This window comes from Brienomyrus brachyistius, chromosome 7, assembly GCF_023856365.1.
Source record: "Brienomyrus brachyistius isolate T26 chromosome 7, BBRACH_0.4, whole genome shotgun sequence".
Lineage (NCBI taxonomy): Eukaryota > Metazoa > Chordata > Actinopteri > Osteoglossiformes > Mormyridae > Brienomyrus > Brienomyrus brachyistius.
The window spans coordinates 25,168,905-25,190,501 of NC_064539.1; the positions used below are offsets into that span (position 1 = coordinate 25,168,905).

General features: G+C 43.9%; 1 protein-coding gene and 1 long non-coding RNA gene across 2 annotated transcripts; both read left to right on the top strand.

The window, feature by feature from the left end:
- The first annotated feature begins 835 nt into the window (after positions 1-835).
- On the top strand, positions 836-11,173 carry LOC125746722 (adenosine receptor A2a-like). The gene is made up of 3 exons (XM_049021074.1): positions 836-1,072; positions 5,367-5,953; positions 8,647-11,173. The coding sequence occupies exons 1-3, from the start codon at positions 1,052-1,054 to the stop codon at positions 9,608-9,610; spliced, it is 1,572 nt and encodes a 523-aa protein (XP_048877031.1). The 5' UTR covers positions 836-1,051; the 3' UTR covers positions 9,611-11,173.
- A 147-nt stretch (positions 11,174-11,320) lies between these two features.
- On the top strand, positions 11,321-14,204 carry LOC125746652 (uncharacterized). The gene is made up of 3 exons (XR_007399031.1): positions 11,321-11,511; positions 13,154-13,848; positions 14,149-14,204. It is a non-coding gene; the product is annotated as an uncharacterized LOC125746652 (long non-coding RNA).
- The last annotated feature ends 7,393 nt before the right edge of the window (positions 14,205-21,597 follow it).

The following is a 21,597-nucleotide window of genomic DNA, read 5'->3' on the forward strand; positions in this document are numbered from 1 at the left end:
CAAAAGCTATGAGAACAATTTCAAACTGACTGTTTGCTGGTCAGAGGGATGAGACCGGCTCACATAGAACAAGAACCTTTAATCATGTTGCATGTGATTTACTTCTCATGTGTTTGACCTGGCAAATGAAATAGCACAACACACAGTATATAAGTCAGACCCCCTTCTCATACACATGGCATGTTCTCCTGCTCGTTAGACATTGGGCACTTTTGCAGTGTTGCCCCTGATTAACCAGAGCAGGAGATGTTACAATGCTGACTGACTTCTTACAGGAGATGTTTTAAATTTCTGTCATCTTCCTCCCCTATGACTGTCTTCCTGCAGGACACTTTCACAAACATTTACCTTGTTACATTATTTGTTATCCCAACACACCAAATAGGAAAAAAAAATCTTCATTATAAGGACAATTTTTAACAGAGAATCAGTTATCTGTTGCTTTTACTGGGGTCAAGTTGATAATAGGTGATTTTATCCACGTAAGAACTTGTCCAAGCACTGAATGGAAATTTATCTGTACCCAAAACCTGGAGGCCCCCATGAAATCCGTAGTTACTTCCTGTGAAGGGGGGTGTAGATGGGTTTTGTTTTCTAACATCCCAGTAAACCAGCCCAAATCCTGAAACTCTACCCCATACCCACTTGTAGCTGTTAACTCAAACAAACGTTTGTGTGTGTGTGTGTGTGTTTTCTTCTTGCTGATGCTAAAATCTGCCCCCTCCCCCGTGCTGAATTTGTTAAATCGACATCAGCCCCCACCCACAAAAGTCCCCTTTACTTCCTCTTCTCCTCATGTCAAGTGATTCTGTTTGCTCTCCCACCTAGACAGAAACTTACGCTGCCCCCCTGCTTCATGTCAGCTTTTACCAGACTTCTTGCTGTTTGCTGAAGCCGCTGATCAATGTGCAGTAATTTAGAGACCTTCATGGTGAATGCTATACTTTCTAGTAATCCAGGATTGTGGGTTTGTCAAGAATTTTATAGAAGGCTTTGAGAATTCTCTGTATGAACGTCTTAACGCATTATTGAGCCTACAACGTATTTTTTAATGGCAGTACATTTTTGCGAGGTAAATTTAAAACCATATTTGTCAAAAAGATGTGAAAGATGATCAAAAATCGCGGTGAAGTGAAATGGTGATGCATGCACTACCCGCGTGCGGTCATGTCCTGCACGACTTGGCTTTTGATTGGCCGGGTTTGGTTTTGCTGGGACCTTTTAGTAGCTGTGAAACCCCCCCAAGATCTACAGCAGGACGCGCCGCGTCTCAGTATCTTCCACTGCGACAGCGCGCCGATGCTTTATTTTTATGCATATTTGTTAAGAGGAAATTGCTTTTCAGATGGTTCTCTGTCAGATACTTGTGAATGTACTTATGCCGGAATGATATGACGCGGCTCAATATGTGAATTGTATCCAGAGAGAAAACTTTCCAGCCGACTTGCAAGAAAAAAAACTTACAGAAGCGTGAGAGACCTGATCAAAATAGGAAATATAGAAAAAAAATGAATCACCTTGGAAAATTGCATCTGTTGTATGGAAATTGCAAAGAAATTGTTTCAGGAGAATGGAAATGAAGAGATAATACGGCAAGTATTATTACCGTTTCTGCATCAAATGTCGATTTTTTTCTTTGTGGTAAAAGAGTTTTTGTAGTATTGAACGTATAGCGTGTATTTGCGGGGTGTTTGTATAGGGTACGATCCCCAGGGCGAATTTTCCCCAAACCGCTGCATGACTTGGGGTCTCGTTTAGTTTGTTATTTTGCGAAAGTGTGACAGTGACGCTACTGCGCTGCATGGGGGAGCCATATATGAATTAAACCTGGAGCATCCGATCAGATGTGGTCAGATGTGGCTGCCAGTTGGTCTGCACGCCTGAATCATCGCTGTCCATGGTTGGGGTGGGGGGAGACTTCTGGGCTGTAGCCTTTCCTAAGCTATGATCTGGATGTGATGTTAGGTTTATAACACAAACAACATAAGATGCGTATTATGTTGCGTGATGTAGGCAGGCACGTAGCCACGTAGTACAATAACGGCTTTGAACCCCACCCCCGAATTTTTTTGTTACTTATCAGGCACGTAGCTAGATACTAAAATAACCACTTTTAACCCCCCCCCCCTCGAAATTAGCTTCGGCCCCTAGGTCGTCGAAATGTACCGAAAGGGACCTATTTAATGGGGTTGCAAGACCCCCGGCTAAATATATTTCCGGCTACAGACAGACCGAAAAGTTATATTCTTCTTTGACTATTGGAAATGGCAGACCTACACCGAGCCTGAGTTAGATTAATATAAAAGTGATTAATTTTTTTTCACTTTATAACTAAATTCCTAACACCCACTTATCTGCATTGCATGGCAAGGTGTTTCCTGTTTGTCCTGCGCTTTTTCACAAACTTTTACATGTTCATATAGGTTAAATATTGTCCATAGAAAATGTAATTTTTGTACACTAGAATCTAATTTCACTATATCTGTAGTGCAGTGGTTAGAACTGTTACCTGACACCTCTAGGACTGGGTTCGAGTCTCTGCTCCACGTGTGCGGAGTTTGCGTGTCGTCATGGGGATTCCTCAGGGATTTTTGGTTTGGCTTATTCTCTGCCTTGCACCCCTAGCTTCTGGGAAAAGCTCTGGACCCCCGTGTCCTGAATAGTGGATACAGAAATTGGGGGGACGGATGGATGGATAATTTAAATAGGCCGCTAGATCTCTTGCAGACATCAATAAAGAAGTTTAGATTTTTGTTCTGTTGTTTTGTAAACCTATATCACCTTTTTTTTCATAATAGTGTGGCATCCCGTTCAGAGTGTACTTCCTGGGGTAATATTCCGCCTCCTCGTGGTTACGGAAAATGGATGGATAGGTGGATGTTTTTAGCGGGAGGACAAAATAAGGATGCCTGATCAGGACGGCTGTGTCTATTGGTTTGCATAGTGTCTAAGGATATCGACTCACAGCCCCACTGCTAACAGCTAAAGGTCCTTACAGCAGGCCTGCGCACAAGTGGATCTAGGGGGCCTGAGCAGCTGCCTGTTTCGCCCCAAACTATTTAACGTGAACTTAAGTGTGAGCTTTAAATGCACCAAGTGTCCCCTTCTCAATCTTGGAGCATCTGCCCCTCAAACGGTCTCTGCATAGCCCTGCCTCAGATTGAAATACACCACAAAAAAATCCAGAAATATATGTACATACAAAACATATGTTGCTTTGGACTAAATGCATTTTCTCTTGGTTTTCTGGGGAAATTTTGGGGCAAATTAGAGATACTTCTCTTTTCCTAGATGCAGAAAATTCACAATTAATTTATTTATAAGATGAGTTTTGTGACTCACACATGAGCAACTGTTTCCGTAAAAAGATTGAAATTTTCTTGATTCCCATCACAAAATTGAGGCCTCAGGAGGACCCAGACCTTCTAGAAGGTTCCAAGAAGATCTGGAACTGGGACAAAGTCAACAGATTGACTATGCAGTGGATCTCGCAAATTCTCTACAAAATTTTCTACAAATTCTCTACCAGCTAGCTGAGAGCTTGGCACAGCACTTCATGTACATGCACCTTATACTGATCTGCACCACCTTCATCCATGTCACTGGGACTCTGCAGTAACCCTCCTGTATTTTTACAGCCGACAGACCCAAAGTTTCCTTCCTTGAGCATATCATAGATTTTGTATTCACAAGCAGAGGTGGAAAGTCCAGACTCAGAAAATAGAAATCCAGACCAATATTTTGTTTCAGCCAAACAGTTGAGCACTCTGTGACTGTAACTTTATACCAGGGGTGGGTCAATCTTATCCGCAAAGGGCTGGTGTGTATGCAGGTTTTTGGGGTAACCTTTAGGTCAGCTGTTCAAACCCAGGTGTGAGGACTCCTCAGCCTATCAGTCCTCTGATTAGTGACCTAATTAGGGAGCTGCAGTGAAAATCCAACCACAATGGCCCTTTCTGCATGACTGCCCTCCCCTGCTTTATACTCAAGTGGGCAGCTGAAACTAAATCTTGGTCTGGATTTGTGTTTTCTGAGTGTGGACTTTCCACCTTTGTTCACGAGGTTATAGCTGATTGTTTTATACACAGCTATACACGTATTCAGTGTGATTGCCGCAATGGGATTCAAAATTTGAAATGAAGATTTATTCTTTTATTGGGAATAAAAAGGAAAAAAAAAGTATTGCATTGTCGGTTGGGACCGGTACAAATGGTGTTTGCTACAGAGCACCTAATGTAGCTGCAGAGGAAAGCAGAATGTTGTATGACGATATCAGGATTATGAGTGATAACAATGATGTGGTGGTTATGAGTGATTGTAATTTACCTGGGATACAGTGGGACTCAGTCTGTGGCTCTTTTGTAAATGAACTTGAGATGGTGGAATTAGTACAGGATTGTTTTTTTACTCAGTTTGTTAATATCCCTACCAGGGGAGAAGCCCTTCTTGGTCTTGTTTTCTCTAATAACCAGAATAGGACTGGAAAATTAGAGGTTTTAGAACCACTGGACTGTAGTGATCATAACACAGTTAAATTTGAGGTAAATTTTTGTGTCCGAAAGTAAAATTTAACATAGATGATTGTAAGGTAATCCATGCAGAGAGCAGAAATATAAAGTACAGATATTTTATGGGTTCCACGGAAATAAAGGTAGCTGATTATGAGAAAGATCTCGGTGTGTATGTTGATGCTTCCATGTCCCACTCTCGCCAGTGTGGGGAAGCAATAAAAAAGGCCAATAAGATGTTGGGTTACATCTCTAGGCGTGTGGAGTTTAAGTCAAGGGAGGTGATGCTACGATTATATAATTCCTTGGTAAGACCCCACCTAGAATATTGTGTGCAGGTTTGGTCACCATACCTTGAGAAGGACATTGCTGCCTTGGAAAGGGTGCAACATACAGTAGGACTACAAGAATGATTCCTGGTCTTAGAGAAATGTTTTATGAGGGGAGGTTAGCTGAGTTGAATCTGTTTAGCCTCGAGACTAAGGGGGGGACATGATCCAGGTATATAAGATTCTAACAGGTCTGGATGCTGTTCAGCCAAATGGCTATTTCAGTATTAGTTTAAATGCTAGCAATCGTGGCCATAAGTGGAAATTAGCAGAAGAACATTTTAAAATGACATTGAGGAAGCACTTCTTTACACAGCATGTGGTTAGAGTATAGAATAGTCTTCCTACTACTGTAGCAGAGTAGAGCTAGATAAGATTTTAACAACTCTGAGCTATTAGTTAAGTTCTCCCCAAACGAGCTCGATGGGCCGAATGGCCTCCTCTCGTTTGTAAATTTCTTATGTTAAGTCTTTTTTTTTTGTTTCTGGTGTTATGTTAAAATAATTAATCTCTCTCTTTCTCTGTGCAGACGTATGATCTCCATGTGATCGTTTTCTTTGGGTCTGTTTTGGACTGGGTGGTGTGGGGGGCACCCTGTAGCGGTGCGCCTCCTGACCACCCACCCAACCATCAGACACGCGCTTCAGCTTCAACACCCAAGCCTGGGTACTGCCCACAGGAAGGAAGCCTCACCCGTCTCAACGAAAGTGTGAAAGGTAGCTATGGACGTGGAGGCGAGGCTGAACCGCTGCTCTCTGCTGACTGGCCCACCGTCTCCACCATGCTGAGCGATGCCTCCACCCTCGCCTACTTCGCGCTGGAGGTGACCATCGCCGCGCTGGCCGTGCTGGGGAATGCACTGGTCTGCTGGGCTGTGCGCATCAACAGCAACTTGCAGAGCGTCACCAACTTCTTCGTGGTGTCGCTGGCGGCGGCCGACATCGCCGTGGGCGTGCTGGCCGTACCCTTCGCCATCGCCATCAGCACCGGCTTCTGCGCCCACTTCTACGGCTGCCTCTTCATCGCTTGCTTCGTGCTCGTCCTCACGCAGAGCTCCATCTTCAGCCTGCTGGCCATCGCCATCGACCGCTACATCGCCATCAAGATGCCGCTGCGGTGAGAGTCCGCCAGCTAACGCCACATTCACAGAATAAAATGGGACTGGGGGGTGTCAGGCATGCTTCGTCATGGCTCACTGTGTCGCATGCAGCCCTCGCATGTTCACAACAAGCGAAACGCTATTTACAGCCGATCCCTGCTCGTTTTCCACTACATAAGTTATACTTTGTTGCGCGTAACAAAAAGTAATCATTATCTAAAACTCATAAGGAACTCTGCTGCTGTTACCATACAGGGTTTCAAACTCTCATGCATCCAGCGGGACACTCAAGCTTTCAGACTCTCACGCAAGAAATCTATATCATTCCATTATAAACCCAAAATGAGCTAAATCAAAAGCATTTGGACAGTTGGCAAACCCTACAGACTATTTACAAGGTAATATAATTCTTACACACATGTAAATATGTGTGCAGAGTAGTCTCACGAAAGCCAGCTGACCCAAGTTGTCAACCCTGACCATGTCAGCAGCTTGAAGGAGATAGGGATTATGGGGATTTTCGGAATTCACCTTATCCCAGAAAGCTTACGGATAATGAAACAAAAAGCAGATAATGTCTTTCCCGACTGAGCGCGACACCCCTCTCAGAAAACCTGACTGTAGACCAGTTTATGTGACACAGATTATACCGTTTTTTAAACCTTGACCGTCTTCATCGTTGAAGGTTATGTGGCAACTGTGTGGAGATGTTGCAAAAATTATTTGTGCATGTCCCTTCTTTATTATGGAAAGGGAAACAAGTAGAGGAATTTCATGCATCATGGTTGCCACATGCCTGCATTCCACACATTATTTGTGCAGCTACGTGTGGAATCAGTATGTTCACGTATGTAAGATGTAGTACCACCAAGAATCTTGTGGAGAGTAGGGTCAACTTTTGTCTGGTTTATATGTGGTATTAAAGTAGCATCTTCTTTTAATTTTTTTTTGAATGAGTAGCCAGAAGATATTCAAAATGAAATATTTTCAGAGGCAAGAGAGAAAATATTCTAAACACTGTTGTGTACCTCTGTGAACAGCATCCTCAAAATTGATTGGCAGTTTCTGCTTCTCCTGTTTCTGGATTCAGTCTGAGCTAAGGAAGCGGAGTGATACGTACAAAGTGCAACGGGATTCTTGCCTGTATTCCTCCTCCGCAGACTACAGACATTTAACAAGACAGTGCAACGAGCACTAAGTAGGGCTGGGCAATCTAAGACATTAATTAATTCTCACATCGTAAGGACTGCAGTAATCAGCTGGGTTGAGATCAGGCTTTTGTATTCCTAAATACTGTACGGACATTATACCGGAAATTTTCATAAACAATGTTATTTTTCAATAGAGTGCTGGTATTCAGAAATCTTGGTATTTATCCCAGATTGATACTCATAAACATGAGTTCTCTGTAAGTTGAATGTTCTTAACCCAGTGACATACGTCGTGCAGCCATAATGGTAAATACTAAGTACTACAAGATATCTATCAACATATAATACAGCATTTAGCATGAACTACTAGAGGTAGCAAAGTGCTGTGTGACAGAGCAAGGCCCCAATTTGAAGTGGCACAGTGGGTAGAATATTGAGAGTATTGCAACAGTACTTGCAGAATTAGCAACTTACTGTGGAGGCAGCGAGTGTCATGTCACAACCGCGTATGAACAAGACGGGAAATGAAAGAGCCGACCAAGATGCTTTTCTCACACTCCTCCCTTGTGGACGTAACTCCTAATGCTCCCGACTGATGTAAACTCTGTGCGTTAGGGTGACTAGCACAGCAACAGGATGCGTAGACATACGCATGGAGAATTTCAAGTATAAACCAGCCCTAACCCATGTCTCTGCGTTACAGTGGTGTGTTTCAGTGTATGTGTACATGTGCCCACTGATAGATTAGTGTCCCGTTCAGGTTACCTGACCCAGACCTGGATAAGTGGTTGGAGGATGGAAGGAAGGACTGAAATGTGGGAATAGGTTTCCGAGAGGTTGCGTGGTAGTAAAGCTGTCCTAGGTGTAGCTCTAGAATGGCCACATGCGCAGGTGTGTTATGGGTGCTGGCCTGGTTCCAGGACCACACCACACTGAGAGAAGGAATGGAAACTTCAGACTAGCCGAAGGTTAGTTATGCCTGGAAGGGATGCATCTTCTGCAGTTGTTGCTGGACCATTGGACAACTCGGCCAAAAGGCAGATGTCTTCCCCTCCAATTTACACAAGTTCTGGAAGGGTAACCAGTCATTGACAGGTTGGAAGGATCCTGTCTTCTGTACTTCAGCAACAATGGTTGTGGGTGGACTTTAATGGGGCCAGAACTCCAAGGACTGCTTTAATGTGAATTCTGATGTTTTTGTCAGAGGTTTGTTGCAGGAGGTCTCTCTGGCCATGAATTCCACACTTGAAATTAGCGTCACAAAAGGCTTGTGTAAATTGCCGGGTAATTTAGCAATGCATTAGCCAGGGGTGCAGTGTGAGGCCAAACCCGATGTGTTCCTTGGCCCTATTTTACCTCCAATCCCGTCCGACGTTTATCTGATTGCTTTTACACGTCTGGCAAATTGCGGCAAGAATTTCAGGAAGCTGAAGTTGACTCAGGCGCAGGAAATGCTGAATTTTACGTGGACCCCTAGCTACAAATAGAAGCTTTGTAATCAACATGAGTGTGTATTGGAGTGAGAGGACTAATATAAATTTGATGTTTTTCTGGTTCAGATACAGCACTCTGGTGACATGCAAACGGGCTAAGGAGATCATCGCTGTGTGTTGGGTGTTGTCCGTAGTCATCGGCTTGACACCCATGTTGGGCTGGCACAAGTGCTCCAGTGCGACCAACAGCAGCTGTCCCACAGGCACTGTGACATGCCTGTTTGAGGGGGTGGTCACCATGGACTACATGGTGTACTTCAACTTCTTCGCCTTTGTGCTGGTGCCCCTTCTGCTCATGCTAGCCATCTACCTTTGCATCTTCATGGCTGCTCGACGACAGCTCAAGTGGATGGAGCTCAAGCGGCCCAATCCGCTGGGGGAGAAGCCGTACTCCACCTTACAAAAGGAGGTTCACGCTGCCAAGTCTCTGGCCATCATCGTGGGGCTGTTTGCGATCTGCTGGCTGCCTCTACATGTCATCAACTGCTTCACTCTCTTTTGCCCTGAATGTGCAAGACCCCACCCGAGCATCATGTACCTGGCCATCGTGCTCTCGCACGCCAACTCGGTGGTCAACCCCCTGATCTACGCCTACCGAATCCGGGAATTCCGGCACACCTTCCATAGGATCATCCGGCGACACCTATTGGGCCGTCGCGCGGCCCGAATGACCGGCAGCAACAGGGCCAGCTGGCGGACCTCCACCAAAGCCAGCATGACAGAAGGGGGCGGTGCTAGGAGCGGGGGCGCAAGTGGCGGCGCTACGACAGAGACTAATGGCTTCCTCTTGAACTCAGGATCTAACTGTGGCAGCACAGACCTTCGGGGGAGCTTCCTAGACCTCGGCTGCTGGAAACCCCCAGGACTCTACCCAAGCAGCTGCCTGGTGGAGGCTCCACAGGGCAGCCAGCTGAGGCAGCTACCCAGTGAGGCAAAGCAACCCCCCTGGAGAGGGGACCAGCACACCTCATGTGTGACAGACATTGAGGGGACTCTTAGCACTGCCATGAAACCCACATTCGAAAGATGAGCTGTACATAGCTGACTGTATTTATTGGCTTTGAAGATGCAAATTATTTGAAAATGGAAACCAAAAAAAAACCTTAAAGCCCCAGTTGTACTGTGTGCCGTTCGGTTCCAGGTGTACATACGATAGGTTGGCGCTCATCATCGGCTGAGAGCGAGTGCTACATCTTTGTTTATCAGGGAACATTGGGACCCATCTGGGGTCCTGTGGAGGCAGTAGCAATCAGGGGGAGAATGTCTCAACACCCAGACAAAGACAGGAAATCGAACTATTTCGAGTCGTATGAGGACGACCCAAATCCTGAAGATGGTTTGCTTCAGTTGAATAGAATCCCATGAGAAGGAGTCAAGTCGCTGTTATGTTGATTCATTCCTGCCGTTCTTTAATTCACTGTCCTCTGTATATTTAATCTCCTGTCCCAGTAACTGTGAGTAGACCCCACCACCCATGCTCTGCCTATCCTCTTATCACTCCCACAAAAACACAACATCTCTTTATAGTTCTCACCAAATTAACTGTATTGTTTCCCCAGTTTGGCTGTTGTTGACCACATCCCACCTACCTGTGTTACCTTGAACAGGCCAGACCCCACATAAACATAAAGCTCTGCACAAGTTTTCTCTCAAGACACTCCTTCAAGTCTCCAAGTCGAGCTTTCATCTTTTGGGAAAGGCTAGAAGTCCGTTACCAGCAGAGTTTGGTAATTCAGGTCCAGAAAGTAAAAAGTTCAGACCAAGATTTTGTTTCAACCAACTAGTTGAGCATAAAGAGTCACAGTCACAGAGTCACAGTCACAGAGGACTCAGCTGGTTGGTTGAAACAGAATCCCGGTCTGGACTTTCCCTGGACCTGAATTACCCAACTCTGGTTACCAGTTTAAATATCTAAATACGTGACATAACCTTGATATAAGTGTGCAAATATTAACTGGTGTCTAAAACATACATTTACTGGTGGCTTAAAGTGTCGACTACTTTCATGAATTCTGAACTGATTATTTGAAATAGATTCTTTGTATGAAACAATGGAAACAGAAGTGGGGCATTTAACTTTTGTTGAAAGATTGTTTTAGGCTGCAATAGATACTATTCATAAAGTAAAATGCACTGTTTAATAATTTCATTGAATATTAGTTTGTTCAAAATAATAAACTGATCTATTGAAAGAATTCACAGCGGGTCAACATTGTGGCGTAGAATGATGTAAATGCATTGTATTCAGTTCCGCCAACAATATTACTAGCTTAATTACTCAATTAAGAGTAAGAAAAAGATTCATCAGCAGACACAATGTGCCTCAATTACCAAAGTTGAAAATAACCAATGTGAAGGACCATTCAGAAGATCCCCATTCCTGTGTCACTAAGGTCACCATGGTTGCCATGAACCTTTCGATGTCCTCTGGGATCTTATTTGTGTCTTAGAGATTTACTTCATATTTGCAATAATATTTATTTCGCCCTGCTCTGTTTTGCTCACGTCACAACTGACCTACATTTAAGTGGAATTCTGTTCAGCCTGGTTGACTTTGTCACCAGGAGTTCCTAAATAAATACGTCTGAGTGCATGTCTGGTTTTTTTTTTGTTTTTAGACTTGAATCATTTGTTCTTTTAGCTCTTTCACTGAACTAGTTCACCTTCTCACTTATCCTGACCCCTCTCTATTTTACTGGTACCCATAAAAGATGGATTAATGGATGGGGTTTCCTGATATTTATTCGCAGTATTTGCAACCCACAGGAGTCTTTCTCTGTACGGCCTCTGAATACAATGTATTCCTGAACATCTGTTACTCTTCTGGATGGCAAGGTTATTTCAAGGATACCGCTCCTTATGATCAGCAGGAGAACTTGTTGGTCAACCCACACGACGAACACAAATTTCCTTTATCCACAAAGATTTAAGGTACGATTTTACCCAAAAATCCAACAAAATTGACACGAATCGACACCCGCGGATCTGCGTTTCGGAGCCTGTATTCCAGTTATTTCTGCGGATTGCAGCGATCTAATGGGCGGCATGGTGGTGCAGTGGGTAGCACCTTTGCCTCACACCTCTGGGACCCGGGTTCGAGTCTCTGCCTGGGTCACATGTGTGCGGAGTTTGCATGTTCTCCCCATGTCGTCGTGGGGTTTCCTCCGGGTACTCCGGTTTCCCCCCACAGTCCAAAGACATGCTGTGGCTAATTGGAGTTGCTAAATTGCCCATAGGTGTGCATATGTGAGTGACTGTGCCCTGCGATGGGCTGGCCCCCCATCCTGGGTTGTTCCCTGCCTAGTGCCCATTGCTTCCAGGATAGGCTCTGGACCCCCCCGCGATCTTATTTATTTATTCATATTATCAAAACCGCGGACTGTCTGTGGGTCCTCAAGGACCGGACTGGGAAGCACTACTTTAGATTACTTATGAGAAATACTTTTAGGGTTAGAGCTCCAGAATTATTAAAAACTTGAAAAGACTCCCTTTATGACCCTGTTAAAACTTACCCTGTCGCCATTCTAGAAAAAAACAGTAAGGTGTACCTGGGTGGGGGGTGGGGATGGGGGGGGCTGTCCCATACTGCGGAAAGTACCGTCTTAAGTAGAATTACAGCTGCTGCTAGGCTCTGTGGGTCTTTTTTTTTTAGAATAATGAGTATTTTTAGTTTTTAGATGGTTCCCACAGACGTACAGCAAAAGAAGTGATATAGAGGGAGTGAAGTGATATAGAGGGAAATATAGAAGGAGTGAAGTGATATACAGGGAAACATAGAGGGAGTGAAGTGATATGGAGGGAAGTATAGAAGGAGTGAAGTGATATAGAGGGAAACAGAGGAAGTGAAGTGATATAGAGGGAAGTATAGAAGGAGTGAAGTGATATAGAGGGAAACAGGAAGTGAAGTGATATAGAGGGAAGTATAGAAGGAGTGAAGTGATATAGAGGGAAGTATAGAAGGAGTGAAGTGATATAGAGGGAAACAGAGGAAGTGAAGTGATATAGAGGGAAGTATAGAAGGAGTGAAGTGATATAGAGGGAAATATAGAGGGAGTGAAGTGATATAGAGGGAAGTATAGAAGGAGTGAAGTGATATAGAGGGAAGTATAGAAGGAGTGAAGTGATATAGAGGGAAGTATAGAAGGAGTGAAGTGATATAGGGAGAGATATAGGGGGAGTGAAATGATATAGAGGGAAATATAGTAGGAGTGATGTGATATAGAGGGAGATATAGAGACAAATATCCTGGTTCTGAAGTCTGATCAAATTGACTTGGTTTTTATCACAGCCTCTTGTGTCAGAAGCAAGGAAGGGAAAATGTAACACTAATTACAGCCCGCAGGAAAAGTGTTACCTCAGCTGATCAACTCATCCTGCTTGTATTGAAATCTGAAGGTGCTACACAATACAGTAATAATAATCACAGAATAAAAATGAATTACTATTACTGTTATTCAGCTATATCGCTTTTGATTTTATATAACTTCATCCTTGCTGAAAGCATCAGGGCTTAAGTTGCCACATATTATCTTTCCTTGTCAGAATTAATTATTCTTTTGTCTGATTTGAAAAGGGTTTATGACATTAACAGAATGTGGGAAGATGTCCAGCTGATCCGGACACAGCAGCAGGCCGCTGGAGCCGCGAGGCATGATTTCCTCCCTGATGGACGAGTCACAGATGTGGGGAGAGACAGACGGAGTGAAAGGAGTGAAGTAGAAAGTCAGGATGACATCAAAGGAATTTGGAGTCTGTCAGGCTTCTTATTTTGTACTCAATTATATCTGCTCTTCATTTACAATAGAATAGAATAGAGTAGAATAGAACAGAACAGAATATAATAGAAGCTTGTATTATTTTAAAGCCTCATGACATCTGGGAATATTAGGTAACCAATGAATGTCAGTAGATAAAAATAACTAAATATACATGGTGAGTAATGACAAGTACACGAATGGGTGAGTGGGGGTGTATTCTGCGGAGTGTTTTTCAGAAGCACAGGTTCAGTAAGATCGTTGTGTAGAGATGAAGTTGAAGGTGCAGTAACATCTTAATTATTCGGCGTCCTGATGGTGATCGAGAAGAAGTCGTTGAGTTGTCTGCTGGATAGAAGTAGCTGGAGGACATCAACTGGTATCCATGCAGCTGTGACTGCAAGGCATCAGTGGGAGCGGGAATGCGAAGGAAGCCTGGAGGGGCTGCATGGCTGCCACACGCCAACGTCCGCATGTTGCTGTTCACCATTTAATCGAACCCTGCACATGCACAGTAAGGTGGTCTTAAAAGACAAGCTATTTGTTATCCACAAAGCTAATTTTATTCTTTATCATATTAATAACAAACAAAATTATTGTGAAAAATAACATTTACAGGGTCACTCTGGCAGGTTTATGTAATTTAAACTAAAACGGAAGGCCACTGTTTCGCACTGGGAGGCCTGTAACGTTAGTACCATCTTTGACGGAGTTTGAAAATTCTTGTGATAGTTTGCAATCAGTGGAAAAATAGAAAACTGTTTCTGTTCCTCATGTTGAGTCAATGTGTCACTGAGAATTGTTTCTCTTTCAGCTATGTCACGTGTGCCCACAGTTCACAACATTTGTTGGATCATCTCTCCACCTGGTACTCTACCTTAGCACTAGAATGTTCCCAGTTTCAATAAACTTCTGTGGTTCGTTAATGTTTGCTGATTTAGAACAAAATCTAAAACCTTCCCAATCAGGCAGAAATTTCACAGGTAAGCAAGCTGTCCGTAATGGACAAAAATAGGCTTCTACAGACATCAACTGCTTGCTTTGGTTTGTGTCCAGGCTGCTCAGTATGAGTAGGTGGAGGATGTCCATGAGGAGCAGACATAAGACATAAGAACAGATTCATATACGTATTGAAGTTCACGCTGCTTGGTCCCATGATTGGCAGATCCTTCTCTTTATATCTTGGTGTTTTGGGGGAAATGGAAAAGGTGTCCTCTTGAAAATGAGAGAAAAAGCTGACCTATGTTATAAAGTAAATCAGAGATGTGGTGATTTTTCCACATGCTTAGATTTACATCTCAAGGCTGCATGTTTGGCTATGGCTGTAGATCGACAGTCAACGACAGCATTATCTTCTGAAAATGAATGAGCTTCATCATGGAGCCCCAAAACCCTATTATCTGCTTTAATGACATACAGATACGGTAAATCTTGCCAAGTTCCGAGAAGGCAGGTTATTTTCCCAACCGCACGACTGTTTGTCCACTTTTCAGAGATGTTTTGAGCTTCTGTTTGTTTTTGGACGTGATGTACTTTAAGGACACATGAGCAGTAATGCTGTGATTACCAAGATCCCCCCTCCCCCCAATTCCTGTCCCAGAGGAATGACATCACTCCTCGTCTCTGAGGAAACCCCAAACCGCGTGACGCAGGGCCACCTCTTCACCTGGGGTTCCTGCAGCGCCTCCTTTTCTCTCAAAGCTTTACATGGCCACCCAACTCGACCCAAACATAGTTATTGTGCAACAGCAAGATGCCAAAATGGACTCGCGTTTCCGTACTTGGATGTGGGTAGTTTTGGATGACTGCTGTGGTGTTATCTGTGGGATGTGTAGTGACTCCTGTCCCTTGCATCTGAAAGTGAGTGCTTGAGCTGACTTTGTGTATATGTGGTGGATTCCATATCTCCCACTCTGCTCTGTGAACATCCTATAGCTGGCAGCCTCCTAGCAGATGTTCACTGCAGGCTTCTCAGCCACATTTGCAGTTCCAGCAAGTTCTCAACCCTTATACCCAACGTCTCAAAATGAGCACCATAGGCGTTGAGCTGAGCTTAGCTATTGCATACTGCATACTGAAGGGAGGGAGGGGGCAATATTGAGCCTGTGACATGAAACACCCCCCCGATGCTACAATTGTTTCCTTCATCATATTTGTCCAAAGAAGGCAGTGATAACCTGCTATAAATTACGGCCTGTGGGCCTTCAAGCAGAACATTGTGTAACCCGACTTCTAGCAGTTTCCAGTCTCCTAGTTCATTCCAGTCTCTGGTCTGTCGTCTTCCTGTCTCCCACTGGATGTAGCTCCGACTTCAGATTAAAAAAAGAAACCTAAGTTAAATGCTTCTCCAGAAAAACGGGAGCCCAGAAAAAAAATGATCCCAGATTTGGTTCAAGAGTTCGGTGCGTAAACAGGAAGTCCTGAAATAAGAAATGCAGTCTAAATGCACCCATTTGCCAATTGTCTTTTCTTAGGAATTTATTCCGGGTTTGCTGTCTTTATTCCCACTGGAATCTTGGGGAAATCTGTAAACATGGCACCTAAATGGGAAATGTCCAATTAGACAGCACCCGAGTCTCTGGGCTCCTCAGGCCGGGCTTTCATGCTGGATGATCAGTACAGATATACACGGACTTGAGATGTGCAAGGGCAGCCATGAAGGTGCCAGAGTTGTGTGTAACATGGACATTACCATCTGCAGAGAACTTCATTGGGTGGCTTTTTGGAATGAAGTGGGAGATTTATAGGTCAGAGACTTGTGAAAGTGACTAAGGCTGGATTAGATACAGAAATAAACTATACTGGCAAGGTTAGCCGAAGCTCCACGTGAAATTAAACCAAGGAAACCCAAGGGAGGCGGAGCCAACCTCGGTTAGTTTCATAATCTTTTCCATCCTTTGTCTTGTTTATGGAATTGAACCTAGAAAGTTGTTCAGTTTTGTTCCTTTTTGCTCCTTGGTGTTTTTGAAATGATCATAAATCTTTGGCAGGATGTTATCTGAGGACCTGATTCTAAAGCCCAGCAACAAACCCCAACCCCTTCTCTGTGGTGAATATGAATCATAACACAGTTAAATCCAATTAACGACTCCTACCAACACAACAACACAGATGGACCTTGACAACAGGCAGACAAAGCAGACGAATGAGTCATGGGGCATGAAAATCTGTTCAATTTGTTGGTAAGTCTCGACGGGGTCAGTGTTTTGTATTTTTTCAGGTATTGCTATAAAGATACATACTCAAACATCCTCACAACTACCTGGGCCACTGGCCTCCAGAGATTCAGCGTCCCCCTGAATTCCATCATTCCGACATTCCAGCAACATCGGTGCATCTCCCGTGGCCACGGAGAAGTACTGCCCTTACGATAGAGTTATATAACTGCGGCCGCTTTGGGAGCGACGCGAACTCCGTGTTCCTGGGATTGGAAACTGAATGGTCTCCCACTGTCACCGCTGGAGTAGAGAAGCAGCCGATGACTGCAGATGTCCGCCGAGCAGAGAGAACACTTCTCCAAGGTCAGGGGCTAAGCATCTGGAAAATTATGGGAAAATGCCCTATTACTAATCCTGCTTATGCTTTATATAGGAATTTTGGCCTAGTTTTGCACTGCGTGAAGTTCATGAATCCACTGGGAAGAACTCCAGACGTACAGTCTTTTAGTTCTTCGTTGTGCTTCCAGGACGTTGAAGTACGGTTCTGTGTACCTCTGTTAAGATTGACAAGACCTTCTGGCTATGGTTGGCACTTAGCTTTGCCTGATCATTTCTGTGTTCTCTTTGACGGACACTCCAATCGCCTAAACTAGATTTAACACTGTCAATAAGAGGTACATTCATTTTAACACCAGCACTCTATTTATGGAAGCCATAGCTATGACACCAAGTATTACAGCATAGTCTGTAGAATACCTGTAGAAAACATTTTATCTCCAGAATTCTCAGAGTCCTTGATGCTATTGCACCTGTAAGGGTGAAAATGATTTTGAGTAGATGTAAAGCACCATGAAGAAATGTCATAGCAGCAGGAAATCAGGAGAGAAAATGCAGGAAGCCTGAGTGTCAGTGGAGAAAAGCTAATCTTCAGATTGACCATGACATCTTTAAAGACTGTATTTAGAACCAGGGCTAGATTATCTCCCATCCATCCTCATTCATTTGTCCTATTCAGGGTTGTGGGGGGGGGGGGGGGCTGGAGCTTATGGGTGCAATGCAATCTAAGATGGGGTGCCAACCCATCAGCGGGCACACTCCTGCAGCATTCATTCACACACAGGCTATTTGGTAATTCCAATTAATTTCAACATCACAGTACCTCAAAGAAATCCATCTCCATTAGTACTGATGTAGTGAAGGTATTAAATAACATTCACCTGATTATAGACTGAAATAAGGATATTGTTAAAACGTAGTGCAGCCTTTGATACTGTCGATCATAAAATACTGCTAGATTAGAAAATTAGGTCGGACTCTCAGTCCTCAGATTGTTCAGGACCTACTTAGAAAGCAGAGGTCATTTTGTCTCTGTCAGCACTTATAAATCAAAGAAACCTGCCATTGCATTACGGAGTCCCACAGGGATCCATTCTTGGGCCCCTCCTGTTCAACCAGTACCTGCACCCTATTGGTCAGACCTTCCAGGAAGAAACCCACTATCTCAGCAAAAGACTTCGGTCTCATTGACTCTATGCCTTGGAAAATGGATGGCTGGATGTGGCAAAATTTCCTTCAGTTAAATTAAGACAAGACCGAGATCTATTCCGGTCTACTCTGGTTCTATTCCAGAGCAAAGAGGGAAGGTACAAGCCATGGCAAAAAGCTTGTTGTACTCATGGATGGGGATCTTAGCTTCGGTGACCACATCACCATTAGCATGTGATGTGACAAAGTTTCAGTGACCACAAGCTATAGCTAAATCAGCATTTTGACATCTCAGAAACATAACTAAGGTCAGAGATTTTGTATCCAAGCAGGGTTTAAAGAAACTTATTCATGCCTTCATATCCTGCAGGGTTCACTATTGCAATGCTCTTCTCACTGCCCTTACCAAAAAGACTATATTACAGCTACAGCAAATTCAGAATGCTGCCGCTAGAATTTTCACCAAAACTAAGAAAAGCGAGCACATTACTCCAGAACGAAAAGCAGAGCCCTGACCTCAACGTCATCAAACACCTTTGGGATGAACTAAATTGGAGATTGTGAGCCAGACCTTCATGTCCAACATCAGTGCCTGACCTCACAAATCTCTTTTAGAGCTAAAGATCGTTTCAGTGCTGCTTTTACAGTTAACCTTAAGAGAGACACGCCCTCCCACTGGTATACACAGACACAAGCACACAATCTTGCCGTGTGGGAAATTGACTGCCATCTATACACTGACCTGTAGCCTTAAATGTAATTTCTCATTCGCTGGAGCCATTTTCTGAGGTCGTACTCTTCGATATTGATGGGTTGACGAGCAGGGGGTGTCTGGAATGTTTTTTTCACTTCCAAACATGGGTCATCATACTATCCTGTCCAATTACACCGCGTGAGGATCGAGGGGAAAGGCCACGTGCATAATAGCAGGGACAGGATTCACACCCTCAGCCGTGGAGGTGTGAGGAAACATCACTGCCCACCGAGCCGCCGAGCTCTTTCCAGAAAAACCTTTCAGCACTATATCTACACAGCACGTAAATTTTAACTCACTCTGTATCAGTGCCTATTATATACTTCCATTTTTTTGTCAGACACAAATAATTACATGGGAAGAGACAAACTATATAATAATAAATTGTGTTTATAAATACGAGGAAATGGATGAGAAAACATTATCCCAGCTCTTGCGCAGAAAGAGGCCAAGCCGTTTATGGGGGGGGGGGGGGGGGGGGCTGCTCAATGCTGCCCTCTGCTGGATTCTCTCTGCCTGTTACTGGACTTATTGTGTCCCAGCGTTGTCAGCGGAGGCCCCCCGCGATCCCCGCTTCTTTAGGGAGTGGGCGGAATGTCAATGTTCTGTTCTGCAGCCGCAGATTCTAAATTGGATAATCAGCTTTGCAATCATCTGATATAATTGGAAAGGAAAAAAAAACAGGGGAAGTATGAGAGGTGTTAAGGGAAATTGGCTGCGCTCACCATTGATTACTAGGCATTCTGGCGACACTAGTTACAGAGGCGGTGTGTGTGTGTGTGTGTGTGTGATAGATCCCTCCATCAGTCTCCCTCTGCCTTTCCCGATGGGTGAACCTTGTATTCTCTATAATGGGAGATTCCCACCGCGTCTGGAATGGATGCAGTACCGAGCCCTAACCCTCACCCTCACCCTCTTCAGTCCCCATGATGCCTCAGGACAGGAGGCAATTCCTTGTATTGACATGCCCATCACTCACAGGAGGAGGGACTTCCTGGCGTGAAACATAATCAACTCCTTCCCTGTCTGCCACGTTGGTCACGATATCAAATGCGCTCCATTTAATGGCATTACATAAACTACATATAGTACTATTTTAAATGCAGTTCGCTGTAAAATATGTAGCTGACATAATCCATACAAGTGGAAACACTAAGCACAGCTATTCCCACAACCAGAGCCCCCCCCCCCATTAAAAATAGGTCTTAATTGGCCTATAACACACCACCTTCCTTCAAAAAAGACAGAGCAATGTCAGTACAGTATTTTATTTTTATTTACTACATGACATATCATAAAAATAAAGTTCGTAGTGTCATAAAATATAGTAGTTAAAAACTCCATCCCATGAGCGTGGAAGGAAATGCAGAACACTTGCAGAGAATACAAATAAACATTATGAACACAATTATGGCTAAAATACCCACAGTGCAATACCATCAGCAAAAATCATTGCCACACCAAACAATAGTTAATTGTGAACTAAAAGAAAACCAGTTATTCTCGAAAAGCGTAATGCTGTTTGCTAGTCTCACAAATGCTGTGTTCCATTGCAAGGGTTAACATCATTACATATTTTTTGCACATCAAGCAGATCTTCAAGTGCAAACTGTGAGGTTTTAAAATGGCTGCTCAAAACTGTGCAAGTTTTTGTTTACCATACTGCTGTACTCCCTCATTGGCTGGAACATGGTTCTACTCTGGCTCTGTCATTGCTGCCCCTTGGATGTGCCGGATGCTCTGATAGGATGAGTCAGATGACTGACAGACAAAGCAGCCTATCAGAGTCCCGTGTTAGCCTGCTATACGGGTTAACGAGAAAAGCCAGTCAGCTCAAACAGAAATCAGTCATTTCCAGTTGTGTAAATACAGAACAGTTAGTTCATGAGCATCATGAGGATGCAGTAATGTCAAGGAATATATATATATATATATATATATATATATATATATATATATTTATTTTTTTTTAAACAATGTCCAGGTGTAAAACCCAGTACTTAATTATGGCTCTTTTTTGTAAAACACAGCAGTACCAAATGTGACACTTTCAAGTTTTCTGCATGAATATAACAGTGGAGTGAGCAAGGTCACCATCTGAGTATTAGGTCATTATGCAGAGGTAAATCAGGATGTTGGTGCATCGTCGGTACCCCCCCCCCAAGTCACAAACGAAAACATTCCCACGCAGCTAAAGCTCACGTTGGCCTAATACACAGAAACTTTATGTTCACTGGCAAGGACAGCCAAGCTCTGAGACAGGACAGTGCGTTTAACGCCTCTTTAAAAGCAGACAGAAACCACCAAATCGCTGGTGAAACACCTGACCATGCTCGTGCCTGTTTCCATGGCAATGAGCTCGCTATTATGGCAATACTTAAGTGCTAGGCGAGTAAAGGCACCTTTTAATAACTGCTTGCCATACGTCCACACAGCAATCGGGTCAGTTACCTAGTCCTCTTCACCAGGGCAAATACTTGATTAATAAAACAAAAAAATAAATTAAGCGGCAGCAGAAATGTTGTGTTGTGTGTTAAAGCAGCGATATCTTATACGTATATCACAAGTGGCAGCAGAAATAGAACAAACGCTTAGCACAACCACAAGGTAGAATATGGCTCTTGAAATCGACAATTGCAGCAGTGCCTCTACAGCCGGTCCCCCTCACCTCCTTCTAAAGCTCACATTACCAGGTTCAGGCCTGGAGCTGGTGGACTGCAACAAAAATGTTGATTGGCTGAGGGGGAAGGGGGCGGAGGACATTGGTCAACAGCTGCTGTGCAACCATGACACTCGACACACCTGGAAGCCCCGATGCAGCCTTCAACTATAGCCGGAGGGGGGGTCTCCGGTAGGGTTTGTGGAG

What these genes read in the sequence shown, in the direction of transcription:
- LOC125746722 (XM_049021074.1), top strand. Translation starts at nt 1,052, where the DNA reads ATGGCAGTACATTTTTGCGAG. An exon ending in TGGCAGTACATTTTTGCGAG is followed by an intron (nt 1,073 to 5,366) that starts GTAAATTTAAAA and finishes TTCTCTGTGCAG; the next exon opens with ACGTATGATCTCCATGTGAT. An exon ending in GCCATCAAGATGCCGCTGCG is followed by an intron (nt 5,954 to 8,646) that starts GTGAGAGTCCGC and finishes TTTCTGGTTCAG; the next exon opens with ATACAGCACTCTGGTGACAT.